The 21,417-nt window shown below is 38.6% G+C and overlaps 1 protein-coding gene across 1 annotated transcript; it reads right to left on the bottom strand.

Annotated features, from left to right (window-relative positions):
* Positions 1 to 649: 649 nt before the first annotated feature.
* LOC133730173 (uncharacterized) lies at positions 650 to 11,786 on the bottom strand. The gene is made up of 9 exons (XM_062157814.1): positions 11,284 to 11,786; positions 9,048 to 9,767; positions 8,230 to 8,325; positions 8,053 to 8,136; positions 5,262 to 5,496; positions 4,988 to 5,148; positions 1,976 to 2,254; positions 1,766 to 1,891; positions 650 to 1,237 (listed from the first exon to the last, which is right to left on the bottom strand). Exons 1-8 carry the CDS (start codon positions 11,671 to 11,673, stop codon positions 1,835 to 1,837), a joined length of 2,022 nt encoding a protein of 673 aa, XP_062013798.1. The 5' UTR covers positions 11,674 to 11,786; the 3' UTR covers positions 650 to 1,237; positions 1,766 to 1,834.
* Positions 11,787 to 21,417: the final 9,631 nt, after the last annotated feature.

The following is a 21,417-nucleotide window of genomic DNA, read 5'->3' as shown; positions in this document are numbered from 1 at the left end:
GGCTATATATGCACAAATCAGTAACATTATCAATCACTATAGGTAAACTAGGACTTGTTTATGTCATGAAGTCTATCAGCAGGGACTTTTGTTATAGTTCTTTTTAAGTGATTGATTTTCCAGGCATCAACTGATTTGTCTTGCATGTTCCGACGGAACAAGAACGAACTATGGCATAATTACAGTTCCATCTTTTGTTAACACTAATATTGTTGGGGCGCACGCTGTAGGAGTAGAGCAAAACCGACCGGTTATAACTCGAATGTTTTATGTTGGTAAAATAACTTTTGGTAACTGAAAATCATTGAAACTAAAATAGAAAATTAGGGAAAAAGTTTGTTTGATTTTGATCATTACCGATTAGTTCAATATTAACTATAGATATGTAAGTTTTCAATACACAAACATGTAAAATATGTCATAAAAGAGTATCTGTCCGCTCCCTTAGTAATAGGAGTAAATAGGGGGCGTAAAGACACTCTCAAGTACAATATTCCTAGCATCGACCATGACTAGTGTAAAATTCAGTAGATAACAAAATCCGCGCACTGCAAAATGCTAGTGACCCTATATCCCAGAACATTAGTTAAAGATCGATGTGGTAGTATGGATTAGTTTATTTCGAGTCCCACTCAAAACTTATTCTCACTTATATCAAAGTAAGATCCAATTATTACACCTGCTGTCAAGATTCCAAACAATACATAGTACTTCCTAATGGGAATGTAGTGGGTTGCATATTCTATAAAGACAACTCGGGTATTCTTCCACACACGGCTGTACAAAGTTTGATCTTTTTGGAGAAAAAGGGATTTACAAACTTTCGAAGAAGCATAACCAAGCTTTGTTGCTTTGGAACAAAGCTGCCCTACCTCGACCACAGTAGCATCAGCTCATCCTTGCTCAATACAGTGCCATCATCGATGCCCCGGAGACATTGATGTAACAACATGCCACCAATACACTGGTCTCATTATACATTTGGAACTAAAAGACTGCAACTCTATACAGCTTGTTTACAAATATGACAACTGTGATAAAACAGCATCTGACAGACATAGGATTTGAGTTGGGTAAATACATCCATCTTTTGATACATTACATGGCGTAAGTGTTCAAAAAGAAATACACTAGTGGAACAACAGATTTTGAAGGTAACCTGATTAGGAGTACTGACAAAATTAGAAAGCTTCCACACTGCTCTAACTTGGAAAAATATAAAAGCAATGTGTTACACCTGCAATGGGAAACATACCAATGTAAACAAAAATTTAGCTAAATTGACCTCCAATTCATATTTTTTCATACCCTACTTTTCAAGGGATAATAGCTTCAAATGCAACTAAAGGTAACTATTATACTCAGACAACAGCAACTATGACAAAATATATCACAGTGAAGTAATGTATGGCTGGAAAAAAAATTACTGATGAAACAAATACAATCTCTAGGACAGAAAAAACCAATTAGTCATATAAAGCTCACTAGCCTATAACCCTTCATATGTTGAACGAAACCATAACAAAATATCATATTTATACCATTGTCATCATATAAGTCATTCAACTTGGCTTTCAAATGAAATAAAACAATTTTTTTCTTCTATTAAATACAACATATACAGAAGTTGTCATTTTGAGAGGATATATGATCTTGGCTTTTATTTTAGAGATGTTTGGATTGAATGATATGATGCCCGTGTTTCGCTTTTATGATAAAGTGGTGACTTTTTTACCAAAATGAAGTCATTGTAAATGAAGCTTACCATGACATCAAAACTAACTACAGCTGCATCAGTAGTCCTTTTCTTGCCACTGGTTCAAGGGTACAAAAATCATGTTGAGCCATCACTGAAGGTCTTAAATTGCCCGAGTGCTGATTTTACCCGAAGCTGTGCCACATGATGAATCAGATAAGATTTAACAGAAGATCAAAAGCATTGGATAATAACAAATTTGAGATAGAAGATGACAACCTTAACGTCTAGGCAAGGATCACTGGCCATGCTCTTCACTTGAGAAACTATGCCAGCATTGTGTAGTTTAACAAAACGGCTAAATGCATTAGGAGTGGATGGAAAAGTAAGATTAACAATGGTCCAGACAGCAGCTATACGTAACTGGCTTTCATTACTCTGCAAAAACTTCAGAATAAGAGATTGGGCCCCATTGTCTGCCTGTGGTACTAGTTGATGCATAACAGCTTCCTTGTGAACTTCATTTCCACTTGCAACATTGCTAAGCACATACAATCCCTGTCAGAAAAGGATTTTAAGAACCAATAAGAAAGTAAATATGTGTATATATGTAGGGATGTAGGACAACCTAGGGATTTCAGTGTTTAAGCTCATAGAGGATGAATTTTAGGGTGATACAACTCAGTGGGGAAGGGTATTGTGGTTAGAAATCTGGGAATGAAGAGTTCTTAAAAGTGTTACTATAGTATGGTCCAGACTCACTTCAGCAAGGTTACTTGGAGTCACAGCAAGAATTCTCACCAATCAGTCGACAGATATTGTTTGAAACCACAAGCAATCTCATTGACTGCTTTTCAACAATATATAATGACCCTTATAGAGCTACAGAAGATACCAGAACCCGACATTAAATGACCCTCATTGATGACTTCTAGGAACCGAAAAGTCTAATATTAGTAACAGAAAATACCTTAGAAAAACTAAAACATGTACCGATACCGCAGAATTCGCCTCTGGTACATTGAAGCAGGTACAGCTAATAAAGAGAAGAATCAAGTCAAATAAACTCTTCTTTGGTTATCCAGGCACAATTTGTATGTGGTACGCTGGCAGGGGATCAAGGCATTATAGGAGGTGGATGGGTTGACATTGGTGGTTTTGTGGTAGAGTTAGGTGTCAGAAGGTTTCTATATTACTTTGCTAGGTGGATGGGTAGACATTGGTGGTTGTATGGTCTAAGGTCCAATGTAAAGATTGAACTGATTCCCAGGTTCGAAGAAATGTTCAAAGAATGGGCATTGCTATACATCCTCTTGGTCACCTTAAAAGCACCCATACTCCTGGCATGAAGATCGTTATCCTCCTTAGGTGCCCCAAACACAAACCTCAATACACTTGCATCTGCCATTTTGTCTCTTTCTACCAGTCCTTCCTCATCACTAGCAACATCTTCTCCAACATGGAGCTCAGTTAAGTTACTTCAAAGTTTTGAATTCTCAAGAACCTCCTTCGAATTATAGAACTTGAGGGGCTCTCACAGGCATCTCTCTTCAAGCGGCAGTGTAAGCTAAGGATGGTGTTAATGCTGGCAGGAGGTCTGGAAATTGTTTGTACCAGTGTAAGTTCCCAAGTAGTGATTGTCCCCTTGATAAGGTATTTAGTTCGGTTACGCTCAATTCTGTCTTGAAATTCTTCAGCATCTAAAATTTCGTCAGTCCTCTCTTCAAGCTGTTCTTGAGGGCCTGCTCTTGTATCTAACGCCCCTAATCAAGATGTCAAGCTATGCATGTTATACTCCTAATGCTCATGTTGCCCAATTAGAACCTCTAGCTTTTCAGTGAGTTGCAACAATAAGTTGTCTCATTGTAGATTGGCATCAAATCCCTAAAAGGTAGTCCATTATGGGTTGACATGGTGAAACCTAAAGCTCTGATGCTAAGTGTGAAGTAGGACAACCTAGAGGTCTATGTGTTTAGGAAGTGTGAAGCTTAGGATATAATCCATGGGGATGGCTGTTGTGGTTAAAGATATTTGAAAGAAGGGAAAGGAAGAGAATATAAGGAAATTCGGAATCACACCAAGACTCTCATACATCAATTGAGAGATATTGTTCGAAACACACACACGTAATCTCATTGACTGATCCTCAAATAAGACCCTTGTACCAGAAACCAACACTAAGTGGCCCTAATTAATGACCTCTAGGAACCCTAAAAGTCTAAAACATGACCAAACAGAACATCAATCTTGAATGAAACATCTAGAAGCCACATGATAAGCCTACAGCAATTAGAAGACTAGGCAAATCCAAATGATTAAAGACTTGTACAGATTTTATTTCTCTATCATTTCATCCATTGTCGAAAGTTTATAAGTCTGCAACAATAACAGGTGTACTGATAATAGCAGTCCAAGACCTCAAGACGCACTCCGCTATTCTACATGGTTAGTCTTGCCACATAATCATGAGCAATTAAACACTTCTATGCAACAATAAGTCTACCCCTAAAAGCCCTGGCATATTGATAATGAAAATATAGGGTACAGAATATGTGACATAGTTTAAAACGTGTCAGCAATTTAACAATAGTGCACCCATTGGGTAATGTGTTATGTGTGGTGTAAATAACTAAAGAATTGAACATACACTATTCCAAGTTTCTACACACAACACTAAACTAATATGCTCTTTCACAAAACAAAACACAAACATCACCCACCTCCTACAAGTTATGCCACCGTCATTTTAAAATAATGTATCTTGACTACGAAGTTTATAGATCTTTTGTTATATTATAGTATTATAAACTAAAGAACTTGGAAACAATAGGGGAAAAAGTAGTTCTAATCACACCTCTAAATCTATTACATACAGTTTCCTCTATTTTCAATGTTAATTATTAAATGCTTGTTAATTTTATTTTAGTTTTATAGGAAACAGTAATTCATTAAAATAAGAGAAAATTACAGAACAGTATATAAGGAATCCATGACCAAAGGATGCTAGAACTCGAAAAAAACAACAACAACAACAACAGACCAACAGCAAATCATAGAAACTAAAGAACAACTGCACTTCAAATTCAGAAGATAGCCGAAGAAACTGATGGCCATCAACATGCATGTTTATGAGACACACCAAATGCATGTTTTTAGAAATTGCAAGAAAAGGTATTACAAATAAAATTTGCAATTTGGAATCAAAAAACAGAATTTAGATCTGAATATCACTAAAGGTCCCCAAGTAAATATAGTTATTGTATGTTATCATTCTATAGAAAGACGTCTAACCTGTATCCAAATTTCATCTCTTGAAGCACTCTGCAACTGCCTTCCAACAGCATCTAATATTATACCATCTTCAGCGAATACAAGCTCAACTGAGTTCATACATCCATCAACAAGATTGCGGATGAGTGCTAGAGCCTGCTCTTGGACAAAAGGCTCAGGGTCTGCAGGTGCACATACATTTAAGCATCGTTTATGTTCAGTACTAAATCATTAAGATGATAAGAAAAAGTTAAAACAAACTACTTTGAACTGCCACAATAAATGTTCACATTACCACAGATAAGACTTGCTAATGAGGAAGCTGTGAGCTCCATGAATATCCCTTGTTTACATATGTAGTCTGCAAGGCACATCAGGTTCCTTAAAGCCCATAAAGCATTTAATCTCAAAGTTGAATCCATTGATCTCGATAACTGAACAAGCTGTTTCACGCCTCCACACTGTAGAAATAATGACCTATGTGTAGTAAAATCAACAACAATGTTTCCAACAGCACTCAGAGCTGCAACCTGAAAACCAAGCATGGAAGAGAGATCAGCAATAAATCACCTACCTTTGTTCTACTAAATGATAAGGTAACATATTCAATCCTGATAGATGACCATAATTTATTATAGGCAACTTTCAGGTAAGTTTTATGTTAAATATTGTAACGTTTTACGTTCCATACATCCAGGATTTTTGTCATTATTTCAGGGACTTCAATGACAAAAAGGCAATGTATTTCATAGTTTCCCGGACATACTTTTTAAATTCTATAAATTCCCCAAATAAGGACGCTGAACCTTCGTGACCATGAAGTATGAAATATATCACTGTAAAAAATAAAATGTTTTAAAATGCATTAAGTTAGCAGATGCTATAAAAACGGTAACCAACAAGGAAGTCAATTCAGTCCCAGAAAATGAAAAGAAAAAAAAAAAAAAAAAAAAGATGAGCAAGATCAAGAAAGCATAATACAAAAAGTGGACAAGAAGTCCACAGAGAAGAAAGTTAGGCAAACAGTCTAGACTACAGCTGCTTACCAGTCTAATAAGATAGAAGATAAACTATTGTTCCTAAGTTTCCCAGAAACAGAAGCCCAAAGAGACGCCCAAAAGCTAACTCTTTCCCAAATTAATCCCACCTCCTCACTGCTATAAACTTCAAATATTCTTTTATTTCCTTCCATCCAAACCACCCAGATCACTGCTAACACCCCACAACCCCAAAGGACCTTGGCCTTTTTTCCATTGCCCAATGCGGAAGACTGAATTCTCCCACAATACTCCAGCCTCCCTACAGAGCTTTTTTCCACAAAGAGACAACAACTTCACAATGCACAAAGACATGATCATCCGTCTTCCCCCCCCCCACGACTTGCACAATACACACCAGTGGGTGTTTTTTTTTGGGAGGTGGGGGGTGGGGTGGTGGAGGGTGGGAACAATTTGGTCTCCTTTGTATCATCACATGTATTAACTGTCCGGTGCACCACAAGCCATCCCAAGATTTTAATCTTTGGCAGAGCCTTAGTTTTCCAGAGAAACTTTACAGGAAAGGAGCTCATCTCAGTTCCAGAAATTATAGAACTCATAAGGCACAGACCTCTGCATGAGTTTGCTATTCGATCTGAGTGTGTATTAAACTAACAATCATCCTCCAGAACATCTTGAAATCACGTACCTGTTAAAGACAACAGTTGAGTTCAGGCTGGACAACCTGATCTGAGGCTCTTCTGAATGATAAAAAAAATTGACCCCTTACTCGACGAAATAATGGATGGATTCTCCATGTTAATGTGCTTTTCCCTATTCAATGACTAAACATATGCAAAGACAAACTCAACTCTACTAGGCATCAAGTGCAGTTGTTGAGATTGATCCTATTTGGGAATTAGGCGTCAGGGCTGTTATGGTGCCGTGTATTGTCTTTCTGCTTTATGTCCAATCGAGGAAACCTAAAATCCATCAAGTCTCCACTACTACTGACAGTCCTTGAACAGCCCACAAATTAGATCCTAACCCAAACCCTAACTATTCGCCTTCTAAATATCACAACCCCAAGTTTTAAACCCACACGACTTTTAAACGGTGTTGACTACATTTAGTGGTGTTCACCATTTGAGTCCATAATTCCCTCAAAACCACTCATAATTATGTTCTTAAATACTTTCACTTATGTATGCCAGCCCTTTTTACCCCTTTCAAAGAAATAAAATCACTCTTTAATACCAATAGGAAGCTTCTAAAGAAGGTAGAATTACGATGTCTGATTTGTTTTATTCAATGAACCTAGTACACAAAGTTTGTTCATTTGCACTTCTTTGCAATAGCCACCATAACAACAAACAAAACCTCACTTTTTTTCTTTTTTCAGAACAGGTTTTTGTCAAAAAAAAAAAAAGCAAATCAAAAGAGTGGGTAAGGAATCCACGGAAAATAACTAAAGCAGTAAGCTAGAGCAGTAGAATAAAAGGCCCCAAAACAGAATCTCTGTTCATTTTCTAGTTCTGTGGAGTTTAGGGATTCAGAAGACTACAACAGAATAACACCATGCCAACCAAAAAGTTCAGTGTTTCTGAGGGTTTCAGTATGGGTTAGAAGGTAGATGCCATATCTTACATAAGCAAATGAGAGAAGAAAAAAAAATCCAGTTGACTATTGACGCAATTAACATATAACCTGGGTCAGTCTGACAGCACACGAGAGAGAGAGAGAGAGAGAGAGACAGAGAGAGAGAGCAACTGCATTAGCAGAGTTTGCCTAATCTATAGTCCAAACATAATAAAAAGTGAATATAATTAGTCAACATTTTAATTCAACTCCAGACCGTTCATAGTAGGCCCGAATTGAGATCAAGATTCTTAAGAAGTCTGATTTCATCAGCTCCATTGTGTTAACATAAAGAGCTCAAAATAATAATATACTGATTGAGACGGGTATTTCACCCAAGTAAACATCAGTAACCATTTACATAGTTGATGAAACAGGATACTCTATTTCACTCAAATAGGAACAATATGGGACTTAAGTAGTTGCCAGCTAACATGGAAACATGATATTTAGCAATAAGCAAGCAGATACCTGGACTGAAATAGAAGGGTCATCCAACAGCCGAACCAAGGGAGGGACAATCATTTCATTCATAAAATTACCTGCACACAAATTCTGAATTGACATTTTCTTAGGAAACATCTATGCCAGTATAAAATTTTAGATATCACTAAGCTAGTACAGATTATTATATTGCATAATGCATACCTTGATAGAGCGAGAGACGCATCTTAAGCAAATGCAAGCTGCAGTACGTACGTCAGAACTATCATGAGTCAGGGCTTCAGATACCAAGTTCAATGCCTATATTCAGCAATATATAAGAAGTTACAAACCAGTTGGACTTCAAACATAAGCAATTACTCATGCAAGCACTATATTATCTATGCCAAATTAACCTTACTTATATGCTGCAAAAATTCTCACCAAGATGTGATGTGATACTGAATAACCTCTCATGATTTGCACTTCTTTTTTATACAAAAAAAAAAAAAAAAATTTCAATAACTAGTACAATCAGGGAACATATCCCTTATAACAAATCAAGAAAAAGAAGGAGCTAGTGATAACTGTGTAGGAAAAGATGAACAGGCATTTAATAGTGCATTTAACCATTTCAATAGTTGAACAGAATTACTTCACGTTTGTACACTTTTGGAAATAAAAACAGAAAATAAATAAATAAGGAAAAACAGGTTTCAATTCTAATTATGGACTGTGCATAGTATCATGTTGAATGAAAAGAAAAAACAAAAATCCTAAGAACTAAAGAGAACCAACCACCACTAAAACAGAAAACAGTTGCATGCTTAGGAAAGACATAACCCCTTCAACCAACAAGCAAGATAAGGACCCCTTGTCGTGATATCTCACTGACAGAAATGAATGACTGAATGAATAGCAAATAAAGTATTATTGGCACAAAAAGTGAAAATGTCATACATAGAAAATAAAGTATTATTGGCACAAAAAGTGACAATGTCATACATACGGCCATAAGTAAACGTATCCTATATGCAACAGACCTGCAACGACAGGAATCTAGACCTACAGCTCTCCAACTTTGAGCATAGATCAGCCAGTGCCAGTAATAGTCCTTGGAAACGTTTCGGATGTAAATGATTCTTTTGCAAGTGGTTGTAGAGTTTATCAATAGCATTTGCCTCAAGTGCTATTTTCTGTAGATCGACTTTTTGAGAAATTAAACTAGAAAACGCAAAGGGAGCTTCGTCTCCAACTTGACCGGGATCATCATGAAGTTCAAGTAAGAGATGAACCAGCTTGGTTTTAATGCCCATATCTTGCAAATAGCAAGAAGAAGTGTTTCTTATAGCAATCAAGCATGTCGAAGCCAAAAATCTTGTGCGGGGATGTCTATCCTTTGTTAATTCTATAACAGAACTCAAAGCCCTTCCACTTTCACATCCCACAAACTCTGAAACAGCTTCATCATTGTCCTTCATAATTGTGGCTAGAGATTCTAAACTATTATCTCTCTGACTTGGAGAACCTTCAAGAAGGCTAACCAGCTTCTTCAAAACACCAGCATGACATAGTGCCTTCTTTTCTGTTATAGTCTCACAAGATTGTATAACTATACTTGCACCAAGTCCTGTAACATTTTCATTCTCACTATTCAATAATGAAAGAAGAAATTCCATGTTTTTGTCTTGAAGGAAATCACACTTTGGAGCCAGGTTCGATTGATAAATCATTCTTAAAGAACGTGCACCAGCGTCCACAACCTACAGAACAAATAAAACCATCCAAATGCATTTAATATAAGCAGGGAGGAAAAGATATTCATGGATATAGATGAGAAACAAGGGTCGATTCTGTAATTAATGCAGAAGGAACCATGAAAAATCAATGTTAAGAGGTCTTTAAAGAAAAGGACCAAGTGTTCTTGTATAATATATTAACTAACTGACACAGAATAGATGATCACGTCCAAAGAGCATCTTTCATATATATTAAAATTACAAAAAGAAAAGGCAGGATGACTGATTTCCTTCACCGTTATTCCCATAATACAAAAGAGAGATGAAATATGGAACAGAAGGGTTGCGCATCAAATGCTTCAAGAATGATTTACAAAAACTCCCCTGGTGATTCCATAAATCAATTTCTCTTGACAGGTCTAAAAAGACCAGCACGACACCCCGTAACTGAGATAATGAAGACAAAAGCACCCAAGTTCTCAAGTTCCTTCTGGAGCCAAAGAACCAACTCCGTGCAAGAATAGAGGAATTAGTAAAGTCCAGAAAAGGAAAAGTGATGATGATAATGCGATAATCTATACCCATAAGAAATCATTTAGAGTCATAACATTTTTCTCTAATTACTTTATTGGAGTTTCACGAAAGTTTGAAAAATATCTGTTCTGCAAAAGAAAGGAACAAGATTTTTCTTTATATTCACTTCACAAGAGTCATCCAAAGCTTCGACTGTGTTTGTGTTCTTAATCCAATAAAAAGACCCCCTGACACCACCCCTTTGGCATTTGCCTGCAACAATCTGGAAGCCAATGAAACATATCAACTTCTGATATTACAATATCAGATTGTCATTTAGCAGGTTAGTGATTGTTGCCTATAGTGGTCAAACGGTAGGCTCTATGGTTGCTTGAATTTTAAAATCTTAGAGTGGTAGAGTTCAATATAACAGGTTTCTTGTCTTAAGGGGCAGCTCTTATCAGATAAAATCCAAGTTCAGATTCTAAAGAATGATCCGTGGATTCAAACGCGTTTGAATCCTGAATGACTCAACCTTTCCCCAGCCCCAAAACCAATATACTAGCTTCCTAGATGCATTAAATCAGCCGAAATGAGTGACATTTACGAGTGGTCATACAAGTTAATACTGACACTAAACACAAATCGTAAGCTTTTGATTAAAAGTGAACTAGAGGCAGTCATCCCATCTCAACAGTCCTTGATTACTCAATAGCTTAGAAATGAGTGTTAAAATAGTCTGACTACTGCAGATAGAATACATTTTCCTTTTCGTACCAGCAATGCTAGCGGGTTTCTGTTTTTGGCTTAAACTACTAACTCAATGAAAAATTGAATAATTAACAAAGTCATCTACAAGTAGCATAATACATCATTTTTCATCAATCAATTATCACAAATTCACATTTCGAAACCAGAAGCAATGAAGCAACAGAGGAAGCAAGCAATCAAATCAATCAAATTGTTTCATTAAGAACAGCATGCATCAAATTCAATACACTTTAGATTTTCGATCAAATGAAGTTACCTTGTCATCAGGATGCGATAAAAGCAAGAAGAGGTTAGGGCAGGCGCCGGCGTCGAGAACGGCTCGGACGCCGGCATCGAAACCGCAGGCGAAGCTTCCGAGGGCAGCGGCAGACTGAACAAGGAGATTAGAATCGTGATCGGAGTGGGAGTGGGCCTGGGCTTTAGAGGCGAGGATGGCGGCGACGGCAGGGACGAGGCCGAGCTTGACGAAGGAAAGCTTCTTGGTGCGATTGCCGATGATGCGGTTCTTGAGCTCCCTGAGAGCCTTGAGCTGGACTTGGGAGTCGGGAGAGTTGAGACGGGTGAGAAGATCGGAATTGGGGCCGGTGGCGGTGGTGGAAGAGGCGGAGGCCGAGACCGAGACGGAGGCCGAGGCTGAGGTGGGCATCGTCTCGCTCAAACCGATCGGGTGTCATGCAATGGACAGCTAGCTCCGGAGAAGAGCTATGGACAAAGCAAAAATGAACGACTTGGGGACACCCTACAAACTCAGAATGAGAAGGAACTCGATTTTTCAAATAATAATAATTAAAAAAAAAATTCTTATTTTAGAGTGAAATCTTTTTTCTCTCTTTCTTTTTCTTTTTCTTTTTTTTTAGGTTAAAATTTTAGAGTGAAATTCTGACCCATGAATAATGGTAGGTTTCGCGTTTGATCTCCTGACTATAATGATACATAATGACATAATCATCTAAGATGGAATTCGAATTTAATAAGTGGTAAAAAGAAAATCCGATATTCTATTAGAATTTTAGTCGCGGCGCGGTCGATACACCGTGCGCATTCTCCATTAATCGACTGTCTCATCCTCATCATTTTTTTTAGAGATGGATGTGTGAGAGCTATGGTCGGTGACTGGGTAACAGATTTTGGCGGCAGAGTATCTTTTCGTTTATAAAAACAAAAAGATACTCTAGGTGGTTGAAAGTCTGTCGTTGATTTACGATATTTATGATATATCTCCGATAAAGAGAAGAATTTTAGGATATATCCCCAATAAAGTGAAGAAATGTCTGTGTAAAATTATTTTTTACAGATATTTACAGATAAAGTGTAAAATCGTAAAGAAATATCTGTGTAAAATCATTTTTTACAGATATTTATAGATAAAGTGTAAAATCATTTTTTACAGATATTTCTTCACTTTATTGGGGATATCTCCTAAAATTCTTCACTTTATCGGAGATATATCACAAATATCGTAGATCAGCGAGCGACTTTCAACCACCTAGAGTATCTTTTTGTTATTATAAACCTATTATAACTTGTGGTGTATAGGTTGAAGAAAAAATAAAAAAAATAAAAAAAATGAAAAAACAGAAGAAAAAAATTAAAAAACAAAAAAAAACAGAAAAAATAAAAATAAAAAAAATAAAAAAAAAGAAGAAAAAAATATTAAAAAATAAAAAAATTCCTTTTTCTTTTTAGTATTTTTTTTGTCTTGAAATGACTATTTTAGCCCTCAAAAGTCAGACTTAACGTCCAAATTGGATGGAATGGACACGGTTGAGGAGAATTGATAAGCTTGGGGGGTAAACTGATTAAATTGAAATGACAGGGACTAACATGAAATTACCCCCAAACCTCAGGGGGGTAAACTGAATTTAATCCTATTTTTTAATTCAATTACTTCCCAATGTAACTTTGCAGAGTTGGTTGTATTTTATCTTTTTATTTAGGACTAAATATTGTTTAGTCCTTCAGCTTTTGACCATAAAACACTTCAGTCTCTGACCTTCTAATTTCACATGTTTAGTCCCTGTACCTCAAAATTTCAGACCAATAGGTCCTTGCCGTCTAAAAGTCGCGGCGAAATGTCTATTATGCCCTCAGACAAAGGAATAAATTTATTAAAAAAAAAGAACTGAGGGCATAATAGACATTTCGCCGCGACTTTTAGACGGCAAGGACCTATTGGTCTGAAATTTTGAAGTACAGGGACTAAACGTGTGAAATTAGAAGGTCAGGGACTGAAGTGTTTTATGGTCAAAAGCTCAAGGACTAAACAGTATTTAGTCCTTTTATTTAATATAGTACTATCACTTTCCTTCAAAACACACACACACGCATAGAGAAAACACTAAAGATGCTAACCAGTAGTCTTGTAGTGCACAATTACTAACTCATGTCAGAGACTGAGGAATTTCACTCAAAAAAGTAACAAAAAATATATATAATTCGAGCGAGCCCTCCAAATTAACCTAATACGTAATTAATTTGGGACAATATCGATGTAATTTCAATTACAAGTAGCCACAAACCATGCTTATCGCTATTTTAAATGGTATCTGAGCGAGCCCTCCAAATGATATTATAGACTTTAATTTACGTACACCAAACCCAAAAAGAAAAAATATATTTATATCAAACAATTTAGCCAATAATTAGCTATTCTTTTGTTTTTATCTATTCAATTTTTTTTGACAGGTAGAATGGTTCATTCAATTAAATGAATCAACAACAATGTTTAATATATAGTACATACACCAAAATAGACATAGACCTACGCCTAAACTGGTACACACAATACTTCATGAACAATAACACACAAAGTCTAAAACTAACAAAAGACACTTCGCCTTCAAAGGGACATATAGGCTACTATTCACCTCTCACCGAGCACGCAATTGTGGTACAAAAGATGAATAGCACTTCTAAGAAGACTCAAGATCTTTAGCAAGGCTAGACTAGACAAACTCGACATACTAGGACACCACTAACCAAAAATAGAGTATGTAGACCGAGTCAAGCCTATACACTTCACCAAAGATAGTGGGACTAGTTAGAAAGACTGACAAAATAAAAACTGCTCAACATGGCCCAAAGGAGAAAACTAACCCAAGGCAAATCTAGGAAAGCTGATCTAGCCCAAATCTAACCCACCAGCAGTAGCATGATGTGATGCCCTGGAAATTCGTGTTTATTTTCCGAGGATTTTCCGGAATCTAATTTGTGGTTATTGGACGGTTTCGTGGCTCGTGGATGGAGCGGAAGTGTTTTGGATGAATTTTTATTCGGAAAGTATGACTTTAGGGGGGTTGCAAAGGTTGACTTTTGAAGCGTTGAGATTCTCCGAAAACTTCCTTCACGAAAGTTGTAGAGTGCGTCGATACGAGTTCGTGGACATATAGAACGCGAGAATCGGAGTTCGTATAAAAAAGTTATGGCCATTGTAAGGAATTTCCATTTTGGTATAAATAGAAGTTTCCCAAGTTGGAAACTTACTATTTTCATTTGTTTCCTTTTCCGGAAGCCATCTCCCCTCTCTCTCTCTTCTCTCTCGGCTGCACCTTCAGAAACAAAATAATCCGACTGACCCGACCCGGCTTTTCCGGCGAACTGCGGCAGTCTCCGGCGACGAAACTTTCCAGATAGGATCGTCTCCTCCGTCTAGTCGTCCCTGTGGTGTCCTCTAGCACCGATTCTCGGTGGTGGCGGCGGTAGAAGGCGGCGCAGTTGGGTGTTTTCGGACCAGATCGGTTCTCCGATCTCCGACGTCGGCGGGGCTTCAAGTTGAGCTTGGGGAGCTCAGAGCAGCCTCCTTGATCGATCCTTGGTGGTTGTTTGGATCGATTCACGTAAAACTTGGTTCAACTCAGATTGGATTACTGTTCACGGCTTGTGAGGTAGTTTTCGACCCTTTATGCTTGTTTTCTGACTTCGAGCTAGTTATGAAAGTTCACAAGCATGCTTAGATGAAGAACTTTGATGTTGGGAGTTTTGTGAAATATTGAGTTTTGGCCGGCGGCGGTGCGCCACTGCCTGTGGCGGCGTTCCGGCGGTGTTCTGGCCATGTATGGGGCTGTTTCTGGTATTATATGTTTTCTACTCGTCGATACAAGCGTTTTGATATATAATACGCATATTTTGGAGTTCGTATGAAATTGTTATGATTTTTACGATTTCATACTGGTTGATTTATTCGATCCGTGAGGATTCGAGCGTCCGATCGACTTGTGGTTTGGTCATATCGATCGTGGACGTATTCCGGAGACTTTGGGAGGTCTCGGATGTGGTTTTGCCTCGATTGACGCCACTTTGGGGGATTTAGTTCAAAACAGGGGTTTCGGACTTAAAATCGGTTGTGAATTGTTACTGAGTGGAAACCGTATGTGATTAGATACTTGACGAAGTATTTTGGACGGTTGTTTTGGGGATTGGCTGCTTTGTTCTTGGTTGAAGACGCAGCGGGAGTTTCGAGGTGAGTAATCTCACAAGGTTCATTTACGAACGGAATACCTTTATCGTTTTGACAGTTATTTAGTAACTGTAAATTATAGTTGGTATTAGTAGGCATTCCTGAGCGGATGACTACGTATATATATATATTTACGTGAAATATATATGTTTTGGTGGTTTGTGGATTTATGAAAACAATAGGCATGAATGATGCGTTTTATTGTTTTGGGTTGTGGCTTTTGGAAAACAAATGATTGTGGAAATGTTGATTTTCGATTTGTTTTGAAAAGCGTTGAAATGTGGGAAAAGCGTTGAGATTTGTGTATGAAAACAATATGCATGAAATGATGCTTTTTATTGTTTTGTGGCTTTTCGGAAAACAATGATTATGGAAATGTTGATTTCGATTGTTTTCAAAAGCGTTGAGATTTGTGTAATGATTTTGAGTCCAGTGCGACTGCTTAATGATTTGCTCCAAGGGACTGTGCGGCCCGAGGAACGAAGGTCTATGACATTGGGCAGAATATCAGGTAATCACGTCTTTGGTCGGACGAGTGGTTACGTTTCAGTTAGAGCTCTAGTCTGTCTACCATATAGGTAATTCATGGGGTAACGAGAATTGGTTGTTGATAACTCATGACATTACATGTTTTTAGGGAACAAGGTCCTTATTAACGGTTTTTAAGGGGACAAGGTGCAAGTTGTTTTCCTTATTAACGATTTGATAGAAATCAAGGTGTGAGTTGCTTTCTATGGTACGATTTGGTATGATTGATAGAATTCAAGGTGTGAGTTGTTTTCTATGTTATTTTGATAGAAATCAAGGTGTGAGTTGCTTTCTATGGTACGATTGATAGAATTCAAGGTGTGAGTTGTTTTTCTATGTTATATTTGATAGAAACCAAGGAGTGTGTTGTTTTCTATGTTTCGTTTTAAAAGGAACCAAGGTGTAAGTTGCTTTCTTTTATTTCGATTTGAATGGAAATTAAAGTGTGAGTTATTCTTCTTTATTTCGTGTTTTAAGGGATCAAAGCGTGATTTGGGTTCTTGACTGAAGCGTGTGGGGTTCATCCCGTGATTTTGGTGTGAGTTGTTTTGAGTTACTCATACGGGCTTGCAAAAGCTTACCAGGTTTGTTGTGTGACAACCCGGTGCATTATTCAAACGGTGTAGGGGTTAATCCTGCAGGTCAGGGTAATCGTGGCTGAAGCTGAGGTAGCTTGTTGGCAGCAGAACAGGTAGGAAACAAATTTGGTTGGCTTTGCCATTGTTCTGACTTCCGCTATGTAGTAAACTCTGAGGAGCTTTTACGTTTTATCTTGTTGTTGACAATTTAATTCGTAAGCTTATGTAATATATGACTCTATGGGCGGGTCAATATTGACATAGTGGGTTCAAGGCATCAATACGTGTGTAGTTTAAAGGGGAAAAAGTTTCCAGGTACTTGGTATTGATGGTTGAATGATCACACATATATAATTATGGGGTTATATATCGATTTTTATTTGTGTTAAAAATCAGGGGCGTGACACATGACCTGACACCAACTCAACCACATTCGTCGCTAATCTAGAGCCGCTATCATCCTCTTCGACGCCACCACCAAAGCAGCACTAAGTACACATCAACTTGAACCTAACCGGAATTGAGTCACCAGTGCACTAAGCCGCGCTACAGATTACTGCCATCACCGAGGAACCATCTAAGGGCAGTAATCTATGTTTCGTTTTAAAAGAAACCAAGGTGTAAGTTGCTTTCTTTTATTTCGATTTGAAAGGAAATTAAGGGTGGGTTGCTCTCCTTTATTTCGTGTTTTTAGGGGATCAAAGCGTGATTTGGTTTCTCGATTTAAACGTGCGGGTTTTTATCCCGTGATTTTGTGTGAGTTGTTTTGAGTTACTCATACGGGCTTGCAAAAGTTTACCGGGTTTGTTGTGTGACAACCCGGTGCACTATTCAAACGGTGTAGGGATTAATCCTGCAGGTCAGGGTAATCGTGGCTGAAGCTGAGGTAGCTTGTTGGCAGCAGAACAGGTAGGAAGCAAATTTGGTTGGCTTTGCCATTGTTATGACTTCCGCTATGTAGTAAACTCTGAGGAGCAATTACGTTTTATCTTGTTGTTGACAATTTAATTCGTAAGCTTATGTAATATATGACTCTGTGGAGCGGGTCAATATTGACATAGTAGGTTCAGGGCATCAATATGTGTGTAGTTTAATGGGAAAAAGTTTCCAGGTATTTTATATTGATGACTGAACGTTCACGCATGTATAATTATGAGATTATATATCGATTTTTATTTGTGTTAAAAATCAAGGGCGTGACAGTTTGGTATCAGAGCGTAAGGTGCATATTTGGTGACAATCAATACTCCTCGAGTGATGGCCTGTCTGCAGCGGATCCCCATCCGATGCTCTTCGGTATTGATATAGTCATTGGGTATGCAGTGAGCGTTGGAATGTGAGTCTTCAGGGTAGTGTTGGTTCAGTGAACAAAGTGTAGGAGCTTAGAGTAGCTTCTAGGAGTTATAATCTTTTGAGGAGTGAGGGCCTTTAGATTTAACTCTGGATTGACGTGGGGGATGGGATGGTTCCTCTGACGTGGTGTTTTGGTTGAGTTAGTCATAACGTTGACTTATACTTGTGTTTGAAGATTTTTCAAGTATTAACCAAGTGTGTTATGCTCCTTACAGTGATGGATTCACAAGGAGGCCGAGCTAGGGGTCGAGGTAGACCCAGAGGCAGGGGTAGAGCCTGAGGTAGGGGCAGGATTCCTCCTCCTGTTGAGGAGATGTTTGAGAATGATATTGAGGCATCGAATGTTGAGCTGCATGTTCCACATGTTGTGGAGGTTGCGAATGTTGTAGATCTCACTCGTTTGTCGAAGTTGGCAAAGGAGATTTCGAGGTTGGGAGGAGTTCCATTCCAGGAAGGTACGGATCACATGTTGGAAGATCAATGGATCGAGAACATGAGGACCTACTTCGAGATGGTCATCTGCGACGACATTGAGAAGAGAAAGATTGCGGCGTTTATGCTCCAAGGCGATGCATGGGTATGGTGGAGTGACACACAGAGAGTTATGGATGTGTCCACCATGACCTGGGATGAGTTTGTGGAACTGTTCAGGAAGAAGTACTTTCCGCCTTCAGTGAGGGAGCAGTTGGAAAGGTAACCAGCAGAGGCAACTGCCTCAGGGGCAGGCAAGGGTGTTTGCTATTGGTCAGCAGAATACCGAGGAAGAAGGTACGTTATCTATTTCGGCTAGGATTGTTAGAATGATGTGTGATAGTTGCGTACTTCTTTCCGTGTTGTGTTGTGTTGTGTTTTGCCTATTAGCTGTGGTTAGACTTTTGAGTGTGGTATGTTGTGTGATGCATCCTTCATTGTCCTGGTAGTAGAGGATCTATACCACTTTGATTGTGATTACAATGACAGGTGGGGCCAGACCTTAGATTGATTTTGTGTCCCAGGATGGGTAGACACTTATTGAGCTTTGATGTATAGGCTATGGTTGATTTGATTTGAATGACGGATTCATTTCAATTCTTGTAACGCGAGGGTTACATTATCGATGAAGTGATGCAGATACTGTCGTGATGACAAGATTCTGGACTCTCGTGTGATTTGCGTGTAGTGCTGCCGTCACAGAGTTTTATTGGGTAGTGTACGAGGATGGGAATTCATGAAATGATTGGGTTACCACCAAGTGGTGTGGTAACGATTCCTACTGTTGTGATACTAGGTAACGTACCTATATCGATTGTTGAGCTAGACGCATGTTATACCTTGAGGTGTGGAGATTCGATGTTTAGGTCAGCCTTATCTCTAAGATTTTATGTGGTGCGGCATATTTTATTGTGTCTATGCTGATGATGAAGTTACGATGGATCCAGTGTGGTTGATCGTAGTGTTGTTGAAATAGAAGATGTGGCGATCATTGTAAGTATTTGGATTGCTTTCTGTATAGATTACAGAGAAACTTTGATCGGGGATAATTGACTAGTTCAATACCCTGTGGAGGCTTCAGAATGAGTGTTTTTCTTGCAGGAGAATCAGCATTGGATTTTTGGGGATGAGTTTATTCGTACATGTTGGTTTTGTACGTTTAAATTTCGGGACGAAATTTCTTTAAGGGGGGTGGAATGTGATGCCCCGGAAATTCGTAATTATTTTCCGAGGATTTTCCGGAATTTAATTAGTAGTTATTGGACGGTTTCGTGGCTCGTGGATGGAGCGGAAGTGTTTCGGACGAATTTTTATTCGGAAAGTATGACTTTAGGGGGGTTGCTAAGGTTGACTTTGGATACGTTAAGATTCTCCGAAAACTTCATTCACGAAAGTTGTAGAGCGCGTCGATACGAGTTCGTGGACATGTGGAACGCGGAAATTGGAGTTCGTATGAAGAAGTTATGGCCATTGGAAGAAGTTTCCATTTTGGTATAAATAAGGAATTTCCGAAAATATTTTCATAAAATCCCATTTCCTTTTTCGGAGAAACTCTCCTTTCTCTCTCCTCAGCCTCCGCGCGACCCGACCCAAACCCGGTGAACCGACCCGACTGGTTCTCTCACCTCCGGCGACGGGACAAGCCGAAAACGACTCAGGCCAGCCTCGTGCTTTGCTCTGTGGTGTTGGTTTGCACGGTGGTTCACCAAAAAGTGGAGATCGGAGTAGCTACAGTCGACGCGATCGGGATCCGGTCGGAAGTTCACTTTTCCGGTGACTTCTCGGCCGATCCTTCTCAGTTTTGGAATGTCCTCCTCCTTCTGATCATCCTCATACCCGCCTTGAGGGGCGATTTTGCGTGTGGAGTGGAAGATCAAGGGTTGAAGATCAGCGGTGCACAGTGAATCTGGAGCTTGATCAGATGGCAGCGATTGGTCGATCTTGCAAGCTTGATCTAGGACGATCTAGACCAATCTAGGCTTAGCTCCAGGTATGAAAGTTGCTCTACTCTTCGTGATGAACATTTCTGGATGGCTTGATTGTTGTGGTTTTGAGTTTTGGCCGGTGGTGGTTGTGGTGGTTGCACCACCAACTGTGGCGGCGTTTTGGCAGTCTTCCGGCCATATAATGGATAGTTTCTGGTTTTATATATCATCTACTCGTCGATACGAGCGTTTCGATATATAATACGCAATTTTTGGAGATCGTATTATTATATTGTGATTTTTACGGTTTCAGACCGTTTGATGATTCGATCCGTGAGGATTTGAGCGTCCGATCGACTTGTGATTTTGACATATCGATCGTAGAAGTATTCCGGAGTCATTGGGTGGTCTCGGATGTGGTTTCGCCTCATTTGGCGTCACTTTGGGAATTTTGGTTCGATTTAGGGTTTTGAACGTTATTCCTTGTGTTTCAGTGACTGAATCTAGGCTGTACTTTCCTTAGGTGCTTGACGAGGTATTCTTTGGACGGCTATTTGTGATTTGGCTGCTTTGTTCTGTATTGAAGACGCAGCGGGAGTTTCGAGGTGAGTAATCTTACAAGGTTCATTAATGAACGAAATTACCTTTATCGTTTTGAGAGTTATTGATTTAACTGCAAACTATAGTTGGTATTAGTAGGCATTCCTGAGCGGATGACTACGTATATATATATTTACGTGAAATATATATGTATTTGTGGGTTTTGTGGATTTATGGAAACAATAGGCATGAATGATGCGTTTTATTGTTTTGGGTTGTGGCTTTCGGAAAACAAATGATTGTGGAAATGTTGATTTCGATTTGTTTTGAAAAGCGTTGAGATTTGTGTATGAAAACAATATGCATGGAATGATGCTTTTTATTGTTTTGTGTTATGGCTTTTCGGAAAACAATGATTATGGAAATGTTGATTTCGATTGTTTTGAAAAGCGTTGCGATTTGTGTAACATTTTGAGTCCTGTGCGACTGCTTTAATGTTTTGCTCCAAGGGACTGTGCGGCCCGAGGAACGAAGGTCTA

This window comes from Rosa rugosa, chromosome 2 (genome assembly GCF_958449725.1).
Source record: "Rosa rugosa chromosome 2, drRosRugo1.1, whole genome shotgun sequence".
In the NCBI taxonomy this organism is placed as follows: domain Eukaryota; kingdom Viridiplantae; phylum Streptophyta; class Magnoliopsida; order Rosales; family Rosaceae; genus Rosa; species Rosa rugosa.
This window is presented reverse-complemented; position numbering and strand designations above follow the sequence as displayed.